At 41.7% G+C, this 17,022-nt stretch overlaps 2 protein-coding genes across 9 annotated transcripts in view; one reads left to right on the forward strand and one right to left on the reverse strand.

Annotated features, from left to right (window-relative positions):
- The window catches only part of LOC126236536 (uncharacterized), a 302,827-nt gene that overhangs the window by 263,632 nt on the left and 22,173 nt on the right, over positions 1–17,022 (forward strand). The window lies entirely within an intron of this gene.
- LOC126236547 (uncharacterized) overlaps positions 1–17,022 on the reverse strand; it is a 342,194-nt gene that overhangs the window by 246,656 nt on the left and 78,516 nt on the right. For 2 of the 6 annotated variants that reach the window (XM_049945955.1, XM_049945956.1), the window contains exon 2: positions 13,260–13,487. The exons of the other annotated variants lie outside the window; for them this stretch is intronic. In XM_049945955.1, coding sequence (XP_049801912.1) covers positions 13,260–13,487 — 228 coding nt within the window. The remainder of the gene's footprint in view (positions 1–13,259; positions 13,488–17,022) is intronic. 6 annotated transcript variants of the gene reach the window in all.

The following is a 17,022-nucleotide window of genomic DNA, read 5'->3' on the forward strand; positions in this document are numbered from 1 at the left end:
TCAACTGGTTTTGTCTTGTATTGTGTGTGGTTGCGAGTGTGGCAGTATGTGCCAGTTGGCGAATTTTTAAGTCACTGAAAATTAGATTTACAGCTCCAAGTGCATTGTCCATCACATATTTTATTTACGTTACCGGTTACCAGTGTTTCATGGAATGTGTTTTTCTTTTAAAGTACATTATAAAATTAGAATAACTTGTTTCAATCGTTGCAGTACATAGAGCTTTATCATTCTACGTTGTTCGAAATATTTCTACCTGCCAGATATGCAGTGTTGCTATAAGGAGTGTGTCAATTAGAGTAGGCCACTTTATTCATACAGATAGCAAACTTTTTGCCATGTCTAATTGACACTACTGAAAGCTATTACACAGTTGCACTGTCGCTGGCTCCAGAAGCCAGGAATCACGTGTATTGATAGGTTGACTTAATTGCTGTTAAACATTTGAAATGAAAGAGACATTCTGCTCAGCTTACTACCCGACAGCAACAACCTGCCCTCCATTCACCAAACACATTAAAAGTCACATAGTAAGTTGACAGACCAACTGTCACTGGAGAATACAAAAAAGTATGGAGATGCAAGGATTAAATGTAGGAGGTAGAGACCTCATCAGTAATCACACAAAATCCTCTCTCGTGAATAGAAAAGACAACAACAGGCAAACGTTATATACTGGTCCATTTGAAATAGGCGTTGTTCTAAATGTTGGTGCTTACTTGCTAGTATATCCTGGATAAACAAAATTAAAGGCCATAAACACACCACTATTTAATGAGCAGCATCTAAAATGGTTTTCAATGGTGATGTCCAGATAATGATTTATGTATGAATTTAGATTCCACGTTTTGTAGATAAAAGTCCATGTAACTCGACCATTTACATTTAGTACGAAGCACATGTGTACTTGGTACAAGTGTATGTATACGTAGAATTGTGTGTGTAGATATGCATTATTAACCAGTTGCCATGTTGTGGAAGACACTTAGAATAATCTGTAATGAGCTGTAAATACTTAGTGAAGTTGTACTTTTATGTCACTTAATGAAATGTGTCCTGCGTACATGTTGTTTTAACAAGGGTATCTTGGAATGGTTCCAGTCAAAAGGAGTCACCACACGTATTACGATGTTTATACCATTGTGACAGTTCCTGTTTCGTAAAATGTGGTCGGCCGATGACGGATTCACAAGCGCATTGGCAACTATACTTCCTTGACCGGCAGAAACGGACGTCCATACATGTCTTTCTTCAGGTCACCAAAGGTGTGAAAATCACGCAGAGAAAGGTTCTGGCTGAACGGAGCATGTTGCAGTGTTTCTCAACCGAATTGTTGAAGATCAGGCTTAGTCCGATTGGCAGTGTGGTGGGTTGCTTTGCCGTGCAACAAGAGCATTCCGTCCGACTGTCCGAAGTCAAATGGAAAATCCTAGACTAGAAATATCCCACGTCTTGTGATATCACACCTACATCATACCTGCGTCCAAGATCCTTTCCTCGGAGCAATGGACGCTGCAGCATTATGTATATGACATAATTACTGGTGTGAGGTACCAACAGCTGATAATGCCTTTTTGCGGTAAGTATGGCAAAAAATTGCAGTCTCTCGATGTGATTGGCTGATGCATTCGAAGGCTGTGAACTAAAACACCACCTTTCTTTCATCAACACTTTTGGAAAGGTGCATTAAACTCACCTAACATTCTGGAATAAGTTTCTTTAAATATAAGCTATCGCCTACTTCATTCGAAGGTCGGAATTACAAGCGTAACTAAAAACAAAAGCTAAACGAAAAGTTACTGCACGTGTTGATGTTTTGGGCCAATTTTATTGGAAGTTATAAGAGTAACTTAGAAAAATCTATAATTTGAACACAAGCAAGTAATGAGTAATGTGTATTTTACCAAAGAGAGGACCAAATATGCAAAAATAAGAGGAGGAGATGGTGAAGGAATAGTAGTCATGTAAATTTTTATGCAACTTAGGTTTGTATTTTTCGCTTGGTAAGGTGTTATCTTGCTGGGATGTATAGCAATAATTTTGATCATAGAGGAATAGAGTTTTACTGAAGAAACATTTCGTTAAGCTCATCCCTTCAGGAAGATTTAACGAAATGTGCGGCATATGTGAAGCCACCGTTAAAAAGTAAATAAATTTTTCTATATTTTTTAACTTTGCTTTAGGGTACTGGTATGTTGAAAGATCGATATTAGGTGCTATAGAGAGATGTAATGGGAGTGAGCAAATGAATGTGTAAAATGGTTATGTTTGTATCCAAAACTCTTTGACATAAACGAATTACATCATACCCAGTTGTAAATTAACGATAAGGATAATGTTATTGCCATTCAATGAAAAAATTGTAATGACTGTAACCACCTCAGGGCTAATTTTCGCGGTTAATATGTTAATCAAATGTACAGAATAACATGAGCGGTAGTACAAAGGGTTTTACGTGACCAGAAGTTGAGGTGGCCTTGGCGAGAGGAGCGCCAAGTGAAAAGACGGTGGAAAGAAAGGCAATTACGTGGGAGCCTTCACAGCATTTGTATCGGGCTGTGATAGGTCCTCTAAGGTGACGCTTATTTGGTGCTAAAGTTGTGAAAAAAGTGCAACCAAATATTCGGACGGCACGGCTTTTATGACCCAAAGTCGTCTCCAGTATGTATCAATTCGGAAACCAAGATTATTGGAATAATTTTATGATGAATTTCGGCCGACGCTCCGACGAGTAAAGATGGCTCCTGCTTGTGACGTGGCTATCAATAAGGAATTCGATCACTGGGGACGTGAAGAGCCGACCGAAATGGTTGTACCAACAGTACTATGAGCCCTCCAGCACACAACTCAGGGCAAGCATTACTTTTAGAGACTTGTTTGTTTGATCTCAAAACGTGTAAGGGGCTACACTCTACTTACTTTGAAATGCAAAAATTGAAGATGTGCAAACTTATTCTCCAAAAATTCCTGCCACAAGCCATCACCAGTCCTGTTTCCTGCTCATGCATGTTGTGTAATGAGAGTTTGAAAGTTAAATTGCGTGTTTGTTTAATAATTGAGTAAAAGGTGCAACAAGTAAATTCATTATTAATACGAACTGCTTCATAATAGAGAGAGGGAGACTTTCAATCGAAGTAATTGCTTTGGTTTGTAACACCATCTTTAAATGTGGTCGCTTTATTCAAAGAAATAAACTACAGTCCACTGAATAACATTAATTTTGCTATAAATTTAAATTTGTTTTGCTTGCTAATTCATGATTAACGTAACAAGTTTTTTCAAAAGTAACGATGGCTGCCACTTGGCCAGTCCCAATTTGCTTCCATGGAGTTTCGAAGTAAATTCATGTAAAAAAAAATACTGCCGTTGAAAGGCAATGTCAACACTAAAAATAAGTAAAAGAAAAACGGTTAAAGATTTCAAAACTGCTCCATCAGACCTGTCCAACGAAAATAAAATTTTAGGAATAGTATTTCTTACAGTGGGCCTAACTAAGGTAAGGTTACAAGGCTGCTGTGGTGTGCTCCTTCGGTTTGGATGGATCTGATACCAGGTAGGTCAGACATTGTACAATCTTGTGTGCCCCACCGATTTTGCACATCGAGTCCCTTCATCCACATTGTGCCTTGGGAAGAGGCCCAGGATAAATGATCGCCTTGCATTAAAGTCCATTAGGTTACACCAGTCACAGGTTTTCTTGAACATAGGAAGTTTATTAACAATATATGCAGTAACATTTTTTAGTGTAGAGTTAACGTTAGGAGGGTGCGTGAATGGCTGTATTGCGACTTGAGAAAAGTAGGGGATCGCGGCCGCGGAGACACCGTTAACATTTTTTGCGCCAGTGTTCCAGTATCCGCGAGGCGTCAGAGGAGGTTCGGCCGCTACCCGCTTCCAAAGGGCGTTCGCTTTCGTCCGGACGGCTGCCGCGGGACTTTCACTCAGCAGCAAACAACTAACGCTATAATCTGCACTGAAAATGTAATTATTTAAACAAAATTAGTTGAAAGAAAGATGTAAACAAAGACGTACTTAGTTATTTTTTTTTTAACTACGTTTCGTGAAGACAGTATGATTCCGTGCGATTTAGTACGAGAATTATTTAATACTACGAATCGGTCACACGTGGAATCTGCGGGTTTGGTCACATGACGACGGCCATCTTTGTGTCGGCGCTAATGCTGACAGTGTGTGTGTTAACTTTACGGACTTTCAGCGAAAGCGGAACTATTAAATTCGTTTCCATCGCGCTTGCTTATTGCAGTTTTGTCTTGAAAGTGGCAAGGTACGCTTCTGCAGAAATATTAGAGGTTGTCAACGATGTCTCCCGCCTGTATTTCTGGTTGTTTTTAGAAGATTGTATACGACGGGATACGCTACGCTCTGATACTGCATTCATTTGATGAATTGAGAAGATAGAAAAATTGCAGCGAATAAAAATGGCGAAAGTGAACGCGGACGTCTACGGTAGCCGAGTTGGAGTGGATGTAAAATATAGACTGGCAATGGCAAGACAAGTGTCTTCGAAGGAGAGAAATATGGTAACATCGAATATAAATTAAAGTGTATGACATATTACCTTAAAGTATTTGTTCGCAGTGTAGCCGTATATGGAAGTGAAACATGGACAATAAACAGTTTAGACAAGCAGGTAATAGAAACCTTTAAAGTGAGGTGCAACAGAATAATGCTGAAGATAAGATTGCTACATGCCCTAACAAATAAGAAGGCACTGAACAGAATTTTGGAGAAAAGTAAATTGTGGGCTGAAGCTGACTAGATAAAGGGATCAGTTAAAACGTCACATTTTGAGACATAAAGAGGCTTGGAGAGCTCCTTCCAACCGTAACGTAAACAACAACAACTCCCACTTTGCAACATTCTTGTTTTCTAGCCGTTTGTAATTTCAGTAATTGTTATTACATACTCTTGTTGGCTAACTTCCTCCTACAGAGTGACGAATAAATACCAGGATACGAATCTTTAACCAGATCCTAATGGAAAAATTATGTGTCAAAATAAGATCAGTTGCGTTTAGAATACACATATTGGGTGAAAACGAGGAGCTGTCAACACTGTCATATCGTGTAGGGCATCGGAATGTAAAAATGACCGTGTGTCATCCCACATAACCGTGCCAGACCATGCAGCTCACTGAGTGGTCCGACGAAACATCAAACCTACAGCCACATGTAGCCGTTGTTCAAAACCTCGTCAGGTTTCTTTTACATTATATGGTTCCCATTCCACAGCTCTCGTAATTTGTAAGTTGGGCATCATTTCAACACAAGACAATGGCCTATAAAATGATAGTTGCCTATGGCATTAGAGTGAGATCGATTAACATGTGTGTATGTGTCTACTGACTGCATAATGGACAACCATGGCTACTGCTGTCAATTTTATGTAGGGTAGCTTCCCGATGAAACGAACAAAAGATATACATCGTTTTTGATGCTGAGTGTTTCCAATCAAAAGGCTGCTGTTTCTCGTGCATATGCTACACAGTACCACAGAAGACGACATCTAGATGAGAATGGTTTTCGTCACCTGAAGCACAGCCTTCTGGGAAACAGGTAACCTTCGTACACAAGTAATGCACGGTGGTCGCCCAAGGACAAAACCTACTACACAAACAGATAACTGAATTCTGTAAACCATTCAACAACATCACCAAAAGCAGTTCCAGATATGTGAAAAACTGGTTTTTGAAGTTATGCACAATGATCATAGCAAGGTGATTCAGCACCAGTGGCCAGAAGACCGAAATGGACGAGTATAGCTATGTGAATGTATTCTGCACCAAGTAAAGATATTGAACATATTAAAAGTAACGTGGGATAGACTGAGAGTCTCCCTTCACTCTTGAAGTTATTTTCAACTCACAACAATCATTATTGATTGGAATACAACCTGCGTGTCACCTGTGAACGTGACATTTCACAACCGCCCTGTAGCGCTCAGGGGTTGCAATAAGTCGCAACGGCAGGGAGGTATGATTTGGTAGAGAGGGATGACTTACGCCTAAGCGTGCAGAGAAAATCCGGCAACTCATTCGTTGAGTTTCCTGCATCAAAGTTAAACAGCAGGACATCCACCGATCCCAGTGATGGCGCCACGTGGCGTCCATGCGTGGATCAGCACCAATACCAGTGGTGGAACCTGCTGCATCGTCGTCCGGCCACCCTGCGTTGCAGACGTAGCGCTCCTACTCACGTCACAGCTAAGGGGTCGCCGCGGGTTTTGGCTGCATAGGTAGCCTGGGACGTGGGTGGCTGCTCCCTCAAACTCATCTTGTGGACCCCACTTACAGCGCCGAAGGGAAAACATCTTTCAGCCATTGTTGTTAACCTTAGCAGCCAGGGCATATTCATGAGTGTCCGCAGACTGCTCTTCACCCGGGAGGTGGCTAGTTGGCGCCTCCGACCCGCCACAGCCAATAGCAACCTGCAGTCCGCCAGACGATGTCACCCAGAGAGCGGAGGCTAGCGGCACTTTCGCTCCTCGCGCCGGTGCAGCTCCAGCCCGCCCCTCTGCAGCTATTGCGCTGCCTTGCAGCGGAGGTTGGTAGTAGTTTCAGCGGTTCGGTTTGCCGCCGAGATTCATCACCAGCATGTCGTCGAGGTTGGCGTGCAATTTAAACAATCGTTCTTCACTCGCCTCTGGGCTACACACCTGACGTATTTCCTCTGGAGGAGACAAGTGGAGTGCTCTTTAATAGTTACAGCGTCAGGTCCCCTCAGCCCTCTTCGGTCCCTACACACAGTTCATTAGGTGCGGTACTGCGTGCAATGTATCGGTTCTTCACAGCACGTCAGTTCCCTGTGCTGCCCTGATTTCATCACACGTGTATACAGTGCTCGCCGTGCCCTGCCTTCACTCCGATGTGAGGCAGCCATAGCTGCACGAAATTTAGAAGAATTCTGAAAAAAAACACCCCTGCACATGGCTTGTGTTCTTGGGGCAGCAACATAAATCTTCAGGCTAGAATCATGAATGAACTGCTTTTGATCCCTTACCTATTAGTGGACAATTTGCATGTGCCCTTGCACCGTTCATTCCTTTGCAGTATATTCCTTGACGCGTTTGAAAAGTTTCTCTTGGTGTTCAGTTACACCTTAGGTTTCGGAACGCTAGCACACTGCCACACTTTGGAATAGAAGCATTTCCAGGGAAATGAATGGGGGTTGGGGTTGGGTTGTTTGGGGAAGGAGACCATACAGCGAGGTCATCGGTCTCATTGGATTAGGCAAGGAAGGGGAAGGAAGTCGGCCGTGCCCTTTCAAAGGAACCATCCTGGCATTTGCCTGGAGTCATTTAGGGAAGTCACGGAAAACCTAAATCAGGATGGCCGGACGCGTGATTGAACCGTCGTCCTCCCGAATGCGAGTCCAGTGTCTAACCACTGCACCACCTCGCTCGGTGGAAATGATGGGGTAATGGATTTTCGATGTTCTGGACTCCACAATCTCTGGACATTAATCCACTGGAGTCTACTTTGGTGTGTGAATGTGTAAGTGCAGGGAGGGAGGAAACATAACAAAAGTTGATGCAGACGTGTTGTGTAGGGTCCAGCAACGTACGACACAGCTAGTTGCGAAGTTTGCAAATGCAAGGTAGTTGAACGCCTTTCCTAAACTGAATTTTGTTCGTGTGTCTACGTACCAGCACTATGAAGATGAGACTGGACGATGGATGTCTAGAATGGAATTATAATGTGTAACGTAATGTGCAATTTAGTATCCCCTACGTACTGCGTCTTTTGTAACTCATTGGATACCGACGATGTTATTGTGTGCATTATTATTTTCAACTGTTTTTAATTATCTCATGGACAGAGCAAAGCAGACGTTTTATATGTAAGAAGTTCATGTTCTGTCTTAATTTTAAGTAAAGACAGAAAGAAAAATACAATATACCACAGTTGGAGGTGTCAACTTGATAGTGTTTGATGCTTTATCTGAAAAAGAATGTTTGGAGCAAACTGAACTTGAACATCATTGAGTCCAAGTCTCCGATTCCCACGACATTTTCTCGTCTCACTGAGCTAATGGGAGAGCTCCACCTCAGCCCAGAATTAATGGTACTTGTTCTTAGCCCCGCTGCATGCAGTAACAGCATTACCAGAGCCTTATTTTCTGAATCGCATTTCTGTTAACCAGTGAGTTGGACTAAGGTTAGGTTGATACACTTTTGTCTTGAACTGCGATGAGCAATGACATGCCGACCGTGACGTGTGGCATTTTTTCTTCATCGTGTATAATGTGGGCTACTCCTATCAAGCAAATTATGTGTTTTGTGGCCATTTGGGATTTATATTTAATTTTAGTACTGAACATAATAAATTATGATTAATGTATGGTTTCAAAAAAGGTTCAAATGGCTCTAAGTGCTATGGGACTTAACTGCTAAGGTCATCACTCAACCAGAACTTAGTACTACTTACACCTAACTAAACTAAGGACACCACACCCATCCACGCCCGAGGCAGGATTGGAACCTGCGATCGTAGTGGTCGCGCGGTTCCAGAATGTAGCGTCTAGAACCGCATGGCCACCCCGGCCGGCTGTATGGTGTCCTCAATCTAACTCATAACGATTTTCTTACCTGTCTCGATTTTTGGTTCAAATGGCTCTGAGCACTATGGGACTTAACATCTTAGGTCATCAGTCCCCTAGAACTTAGAAATACTTTAACCTAGCTAACCTAAGGACATCACACACATCCATGCCCGAGGCAGGATTCGAACCTGCGACCGTAGCGATCGCCCGGTTACAGACTGAAGCGCCTAAAGCAGCACAGCCGCCGCTGCCGGCTCTCGATTTATCATTCTGTTTATTGATATAACACTATTTTCTAGCATTCGTTTTGCATCATGCTTTTTTTTCTTCGGTATCTGACGTTACCGAAGACAAAATGAAAGAAAGTATAGATAATACGGGATGTATGCCTCCTAGTATTTCATTGTGTTAACAATGCACGTTACCCTATTACGCGTCGTGGATATTACTCGATCGACTTTCACAATTCCATAACGCAATTGCAACCCTCTGCTGATCGAGGGCTACGTACTGAAGCGTATAACATGGCGGTGTGTGACGTGACTGTGACAGAGCTCGAGATACTGCTTGTTGTATTCCTTCAAGACACTGAAAAGGCGAATAATCGAAGAGTTCTTGCAGAGATGGAGCTACATTTCCTTCATCATGACAACGACACAGAATGCACAAGCGCTGCGACATGTGTACAACCCTACACCTTGTACACGAGGCCACAGAGCATCTTCCATACACCCCGTCAAGGCCCCATCCTACTGTCATCTTTTTCCAAAAGTCTAAGAAAACTTTTAAACGATTTCGCTTTGATAGTGATGAAGCGGTGCAAGTAGGAGTAATGTTGTGGCTCCATCAACAAAGTAAAATATTCTACGGTGACGGTATCAAGAAACTTTTCTCACGTTTGGTTAAACATAGTGACACGAAGAAAAAGGGTGTAGAATGTTAATAAAGTTTATTTTATTTAAGAAGATTTATAAGTATTGACATATAAAAATACGGAGACATTACTTTTCAGCAAGCACTTGTACTTACGCTTCAAGCGAGAATATCAAGTAATTGAGACGGTACACGGTCACTTTTACTACTTCGATAATGTGAACCCGCACCTTGGCGTGATATTTCAAAGTCTACTTTCCATAACTGCTTGCAATAAATCCATATAAAACCGTGAGATATGACACCATTTCCTCTGGATTACTAATTTTTTACTTATTTCCCAGGCCAGGTAAGGTCCAGCCGTGGCGTCAGTCGTGAGTCTTTGCTGTGGCCGCCGGTGTCCTCGTGGCAGTCAGTGTGTTACGGTTGAAACTGGATATTGGGAATATAGGAGGTCATCGTGGATAACGGATGAAATGCATTTGATGTTATTAATAACAAGCCGTAGTTTGTCAGTATTTTCGTGAACCTGTAGGTAGAGAAATATCTTCTACCGTTTAATATAACAGTTGACGTCATGAAACTATTGCGTCGGCATACAACTGTTATAGAAACAACAGAAACATAAAAAGAATACATATGCAATGATTTTAATACTAATCTTTACAGTAATGAAATTTACTGCGTGTCGTGAAGTAATCAGAAACTGACACAGAATAAGATGTGTAGATTCCACCGGTTATGTGTAAGTAAAAGAGTCAAGTTCTGACGCTCTTGAAGTTTCTTGGCTCCTCTGGAAACAGCAGATGTCTTCAGTCAGCAGGTCAGCGATTTAGTGTTCACTCCCTCGCAGACGATCCAAGCTGAGCCAACGGACTTGCAATACTCCTAGTTCCTGGGACAATCTGACAGGTAAGGTTTGCACTGGCTCTTTGGTTTCACCACGTAAACTGCAACGAAGAAAAATGTGCTTTTATAAAGATAGGAACTTCTAAAATAAGATAGCAGTTTAAATTTACTAGTGATGAGACAACTGAAACTCTTCGCCTTTTTTACATAGCATGAATCTTACTCTCAGCAATGTGACAAGATTATGTCATGGTCGTGTATCAGCGATAATGTGGGGTCCCACCAGTGTGCTGTGTTACAGGGTTCCTATCCTTACTGGTAATATAGCAGTCAGTTGGAAGAGTGATTACGCGAGTAAACCTGACTTACGGCATATTTCGAAAGTTTAAGGATGCCACTACAACCAAGTTCCTCTAGGGGGGGGGGGGGGGTAATGCTCCTGGAGCGCGAAGCATTCAATAAGCACGACATGTATCCTGAGACGTGCCAAATGACGATAACCTGAGGGACCTCGTTTTCGTTTGCTGGGAACTGATCTGGCCATCCCTGAGTTTGTGATTTGAGAATGGCCAGCACTTCTGGTCCCCACTAACCCTAAAACTTAGTCGAACGTGAACGATCTCAGTGGAAATTGGCGCCGCACGAGAACATCTTAACACAAGAACGATCCAACGTGACTGGATGAAGTGCGTGTACTCTGTCCTTCGTGTACATGTCAGCAACGGTATTCTGCCGTCCGAACGTTCCACCAACCAGTTGTAACAAACCGATTGTAGAAGCCATAATGAACACCCTTTTGTTGCAAAAAGAAATAGAAAAGTAAGTCATATTGAGAGTGATGACAGTTACTGACCACAAATTTTACGCTCTGATCAGTTTTATTAAGAAGAATGTCATGTAAATACTAACGCTTATCATAAAGAAAGGACTGAATGAATTAATTCCATATGATACGAAACAGAAACTTTAAGGAGAGAATTCAAGAAGTTATTATTTGCGAAGTTTAAAGCCCAGACCATAAATTGACCAAAGATAACATTTATCCTAGAAGAGAGTTGCAGCCGCTTTGAGCTATAAGTTGGCTGTGACTGCAATGAAACTCGGCAATGGAGATGTTTGTGATGAGACTTTGCCTTCGTGATACTTAATAGTCACGAACATCAGAGGACACAGAAAGAGATTCATCGAAGACATAAACCCAGTTATTACACTTGAATAGGCAACAGATAAACGCAGTCACGAAGAACTTGCAATTCCGCCGTACTGTCAGAAGCTATCGTCAAAGTCATAACTGCGGATGATAAACGACGAAATCAACCTGTAGAAACACTGAATGAATCCGGTACCTTTCTCCATCACTCAGAATGCCAAGTTTGGAGAGCGCAAGATCACCAAAATGTTAATTGTTTTGAGAGAGACCAAACGTTTCTAGTGGTGAGACCGTCAGTTTTCCCCAACTCTAGAAGATTCACATTTTATTAGAGTTTGAAGAATTATTCTCTTTGAATTGCGCCCATGTTACTCTGCACGATCCCTGTGAAGTTACGGGCTTCAGCTTTGTGTGAGATGCGAGGCCACCTTCTGTTTATTAATCGTCCGCAATATTATTGCATGTGGGACTGGGGCATTTCGGTCGGCTCAACATGAGTTTTAATCGTGATATTTTGCTAGGACACGATGGGCAATTTCACAGTATAGGCACAGCTGTTTTGAAAGCTTCGATAGATGGTGCGTTTTCCTTAACCACTGTTCTTGATGACTGCAATGTATCAGCCTGCTTACAGCAGAGGCCACGAGAAGCCAAACTAAATAATGTCGTGGTTGTATAGTAACAAACTTACAATACATGTAGATTTTGCCGCTTGTATTCTAGACATTTTCATCTAAATATTCATTATTTAACTTTCATGTACTCTTGTACTAACCAACACGCGTGCAGGCACAACTTCTAACGCAGTGGAAATCTTAACCAGTAATACGACAACCCCACATCTTGTTCTTTCGCGATATTTTGGTCTGGCCTAAGTAACGTGATTTATCAGGTTCTTTTTTCAACCTTCACTGACTAGTAATTAAAATGTGTGGCATGCTGCTATTTACCATATAAATGCCCGATATTTGGGAAATTTTTTGCAATGGTTATACGGTTGATTGCTAGTACAGTGTGTCGTCGCCTATAAGTAACATATACAGTATTTCGGCATGATATTACATTGCAGATGTCTCACTAAGACAATGAATGAGTCTGTGCCCTAATTTAATGCCAACCTGATGTTTCCGATAAGATGTAGTCCAGTATGTTCACTTATCATTGCCCAGTTCACCTAATTCTTCGTCTCTATGTCAACGCGTCGTTAAATTTTTAACTTCTTTAAACTTGCAAGACTATTTCTACTTGTTCCTAAGCGTATGACGGGTATTGTTTACACACACTAATCCAGTTGTCGGCATTCTACAGGGTATGAAGAAAAGTGTACGTTGCCTATCGGTTTATAGTGTTAAGCTTAGTATAGGTGTGTGTACTTCACTGCCAACACATTCACTATGAAAATTAACCACACGCTACAGACCGCGGCACTTGTGGCAACTTCCGTCGCCTGTTAAAATATCTTTTCGTAAAATGTTGAAACTATGGCCCACTGCGTACTTCATGTAGTGTTACACGACATAATCCTCCTAAAAGAATTCAAGGGTGTGTAGTGAAAAACATGCAGCAGTTTTAAGGGGCAAGAAAATTACTATAAAAGGTGGACTAAATATGCGCAGCAAATTGCTCTGAATGGTTTTGGTGGAGAATCATGAAGAGTTGCATTTTCGTAATTTCGGTGAGGCAAGGGTAGCAACTGTTCCTTGATGATTTTATTTCACTAATATTTTCACTTTCGCTGTGGGACCATTCGCGAATTTTTATGCTGAACAAACTGGTTTCATCTTGTCAATTTTGAACAGAAAACAATTCTGTTTGAAGTAACTTACCTTTCGGTAGTTGGTTGTAGCAAGAATACAGCTTCAACGAATTAGCATACAAGTAGAACTTGTTGTCTGCTGCGACACAAATGGTATCATCGTCATCTTCCGTGTAGGACGACCTCCCCAGAAAACTACTCTCAGCAGTGATATTGCCGGTGCTTAGAGTCTCATTCCCGATGTTGGCGGTGGTCGACTCTTCTGGTTGTCCGTGGACCTCCGCCACTGCTACCAGTGCTGTAAAAGTCAGTGAACGTAGTTACAGATGGCTATTTCGTCTAATGGATGTTAATGAAACTCTCCCACTTAGCACTGCAACACTACTGTATGCTATATACGTGTTACTTGAACTGTCCACTCGTCCCACAAGATAAAAAAGAACGAATCAGCAGCGACATGCACGCTATGCTCATGTCGGACAAGTTCTCGTAATTAATTTCGTGTTCCAATATACAATTACAGTGGTCTTTCAACTTCTTGTTGGATTGTTATTACCTCATAATCAAATTGACAATATTAGTTCTTTCCTCACTTATATTTGGGAAGGTTTGCCTTTTTAGTAAGGCTCTGCCACACTGAAGGCTAGCCAGATATTTGGCTGATAAAGTTAGGTTCTTCATTGGTTTTGACATCAGACAGCCCGCTCTACCCTTAGTAGTAAAGAATGAAAAGGTATTGCAGAAGCTGGAAGCCTTCCTCGTTACGATCATGTAGCTGGGGTTTCACTGAAAAGCACACATATCTCCAAGTGGACGGGTCTGTAAAGTCTTTTGCTCCTCATCAAGATAATGAACGTAACCTATTAAAATATTGTCCCTGTTCCGTCCTCTGAAACTCACGTGATAGAGAAGATTAATGGGTGCCATTAGTTTTTGTTTGTTTTTCTGTTACATTCAAACTAAACTGAGAGGCAAAGAAGTGAAAGCCTTGCATGGAGCGTCTCACATAACCTCTTGTGATGTTCCGAATATTGTACGATGGGAGACATCAGAGTCATTTCACTATCTACATTAAGTCCAAGATACTAGTACAGACACGGTTCCGTCACAGGAATGTGACCACCGCCTTTGTTCGACATCATCGCGAGATAACCACTCAATGACGGTAGGGCTCAGTATTAACGCTGGAGGCTATGTAAAGATCATCAGGGAGCCGCGGGGGACAGTGCAATCGTTGTCATAATGCGGAAACGAAGTTATTTATCTGACGTCCAAAGGGGTATGATTATTGCCTTTCAGGCAGAGAGTGGATGCACGCCTCAGTTTGTAAACTGTTCAAGTGTCACCCTGCTTAAAGTGAAGTGTGCATGGTAAAACTGCACTATCTAAAACTGACAGCATGACCAGTGGGGCAACATTGACCATAGATGACAGAAGTGAGAGACAGCTGCGGAGATGTGTACGGATGAACAGGCATGTTACAGTTGAGGGAAAGACGCCCCAGATGAACCACGGGGCTACCAGCAGTGTCTGCTCAACGATTATCGCGCGAAAGTCGTTGTTTCCCGCTGTCCACAGTAGGTTCCCGATTCGTACGCTCACGTCGACTGCTGATCACCGGCGACGAAGGCTTCAATTTTCACTCCAATACCTGAACCGGACCTGCTTTGAGCAGCCGTTTGAGGCGAAAGACGTTTTATGCTCGATCGGGTATAAGGCGGGTGGCGTGTAAGGCGTGTAACGTCTCAAGGCAAACAACCTGCAATGAGTGAGGGAGCGTTATGGTCTGAGGAATGTATTCGTGTCGGCGATTCTTCATAAAGGAAGCCATAATCGATCTAAACTACTATGCGTTTGTGCTTGAGGACCGTGTCCACCCCTCCATGCAGTTAAATGTTCTTCGGTACGATGGCATCTGCCAAGAACACAATACATCCTCTCACTGTTGGATCTGTAGTTTGCTCTTAATATGAGTGGACATGTTTCCTTCTGTTCTTTGGAATGAGATCTCAATATGGTAACTTTAGGGCTCTTGTACTTCTCTTTATACTCTGTGATCAAGAAATGTGTTTCCAGTAATTGCAGTTTTATTTTATTATGCAACTGTTTTGTTGGATACTTGTTGTCAGTTTCACTACGTAGTTTTCTGTAAAGAATATAAGAGTTTTTTCACTGCACTCGCTTTCTTCAGTAGCGTCTATTATGTGCCCTGTATTTGGCCTTCTAATTCTTACTTGATTCTCCCCCAGTTTTTTTTTTGTTTATGCTACTTAGTGTTTAATATTGTTTTTTATGTGCCTGTTCGTACTTATCTTTACCTTTCTTTAATCCCTTTGTTAGTAGTTTGTTTAGTTAGTGACTTGTAGCGCAATTTTCGTTGCTGTTCATTATTGGAGTACATCTTACGTTTGTAAGTACCTCTTATAGTTTTTACATTTGAAATGTAACGCATGAGAAAATTTTTCAGCCAGCACACCGAAACATGTCATAGAGGCACGTGACATCTTACGTTACAGTTCAATGTGCACAAACAAACGTTGTGAATTGACTCAATCTCCGTATTTTGAAGGCGGTATGAAATGCGTAAGAAGATACTCCAAAAATATTATCCTTGAATAGCTGAAATTATATTGTATGATTTACATTTTCTGGTTTTTTAATTGCAGTGAGGACGAAACAGACGACCGCATGGGAAAAATCGTTGAATTACACACACGCAGAAAAATGATCGAAAACTCTTGTTGCTTCCAACAACACTAAGGTGAAATAAAATTGCGAAAACTATTGTCAGCAAAACGTAACTGGTGCAGTAACATTTTTGTTGCATAACTAAAGCTGGCGTCCTCTTTTCACCATTCCTACAAGAGGTGTTGCGTGCGCATTCCAGTATGTATCACAGCTTAGCGTCATGGTTCTCTTCTTCTCAAGTGTAAAAGGATTCCAAAACCAGTCACTAACTCTCAAAATACATATAGCTATTGAATAGTAGGTCGAAGTACTGATTTCGCTTTTCCGAATCTGGTTCACCACAGAATTAGGTTTCGTTGAATTGTCTCAAAAGACCCAGCTAGTCGACATTGACGTAACTGATCGAACCAGTAGAAACTAATACCGCTCAGTAGTGGAAATGTATCTGGAACTAAGAAGATGTCTTTAAGGTCCTATACACAACTTTTTCCAGTTCCAGCAGAAGTTAACCGTAGGTCGAAAGAGCGACAAAGCATTCCGAGCGACTCGAAAAAAGCACACATGATTGGATGCCTAACTCGTTGTAGTTGCAGATTAGATGAACCCCTATTATACCCACGGTTTATGACCATTTTGGAGGACGGAAGTCTCCTCCATATAAAACCAAACTGATTCAGCAAACAGAAGTCTTGCGGTACTCATCAACTAGGAATCACATTATGGACAATGTCGCCCACTTCGAAGCCTCGTTCCTTGAAATATTCCGAACAATATTCGATACAGTTCCGAAATGTCATTTAGTGGACATTGTATGAGAATACCGGATATCGGACCTGATTTATGATTTTATTCGGTAACTCACTGCAGAAATAGTTCAACAAAACACTCTTAATGGAACAATAGTGATAGTCGGAAAGATATTTTCAAAGGTACGACAGCGAGCTATGATATGGCTATAACTGTTCACACTTTACACAGTATAAGAGAAGTATCCCATAGTTTGGGAGGTGGTAGTTTTGACGAAAACATAAGCAAAATGTCCCGAAGATATGAAGTCTAAGATACATACTTTCAGAGCACGTGTACTTGGTGATACTGTAAACCGTCTTCACAGTTCATTTCAAGTGCAGCATATACGTTAATTC

The sequence above is a fragment of the Schistocerca nitens genome, chromosome 2 (assembly GCF_023898315.1).
Source record: "Schistocerca nitens isolate TAMUIC-IGC-003100 chromosome 2, iqSchNite1.1, whole genome shotgun sequence".
Lineage (NCBI taxonomy): Eukaryota > Metazoa > Arthropoda > Insecta > Orthoptera > Acrididae > Schistocerca > Schistocerca nitens.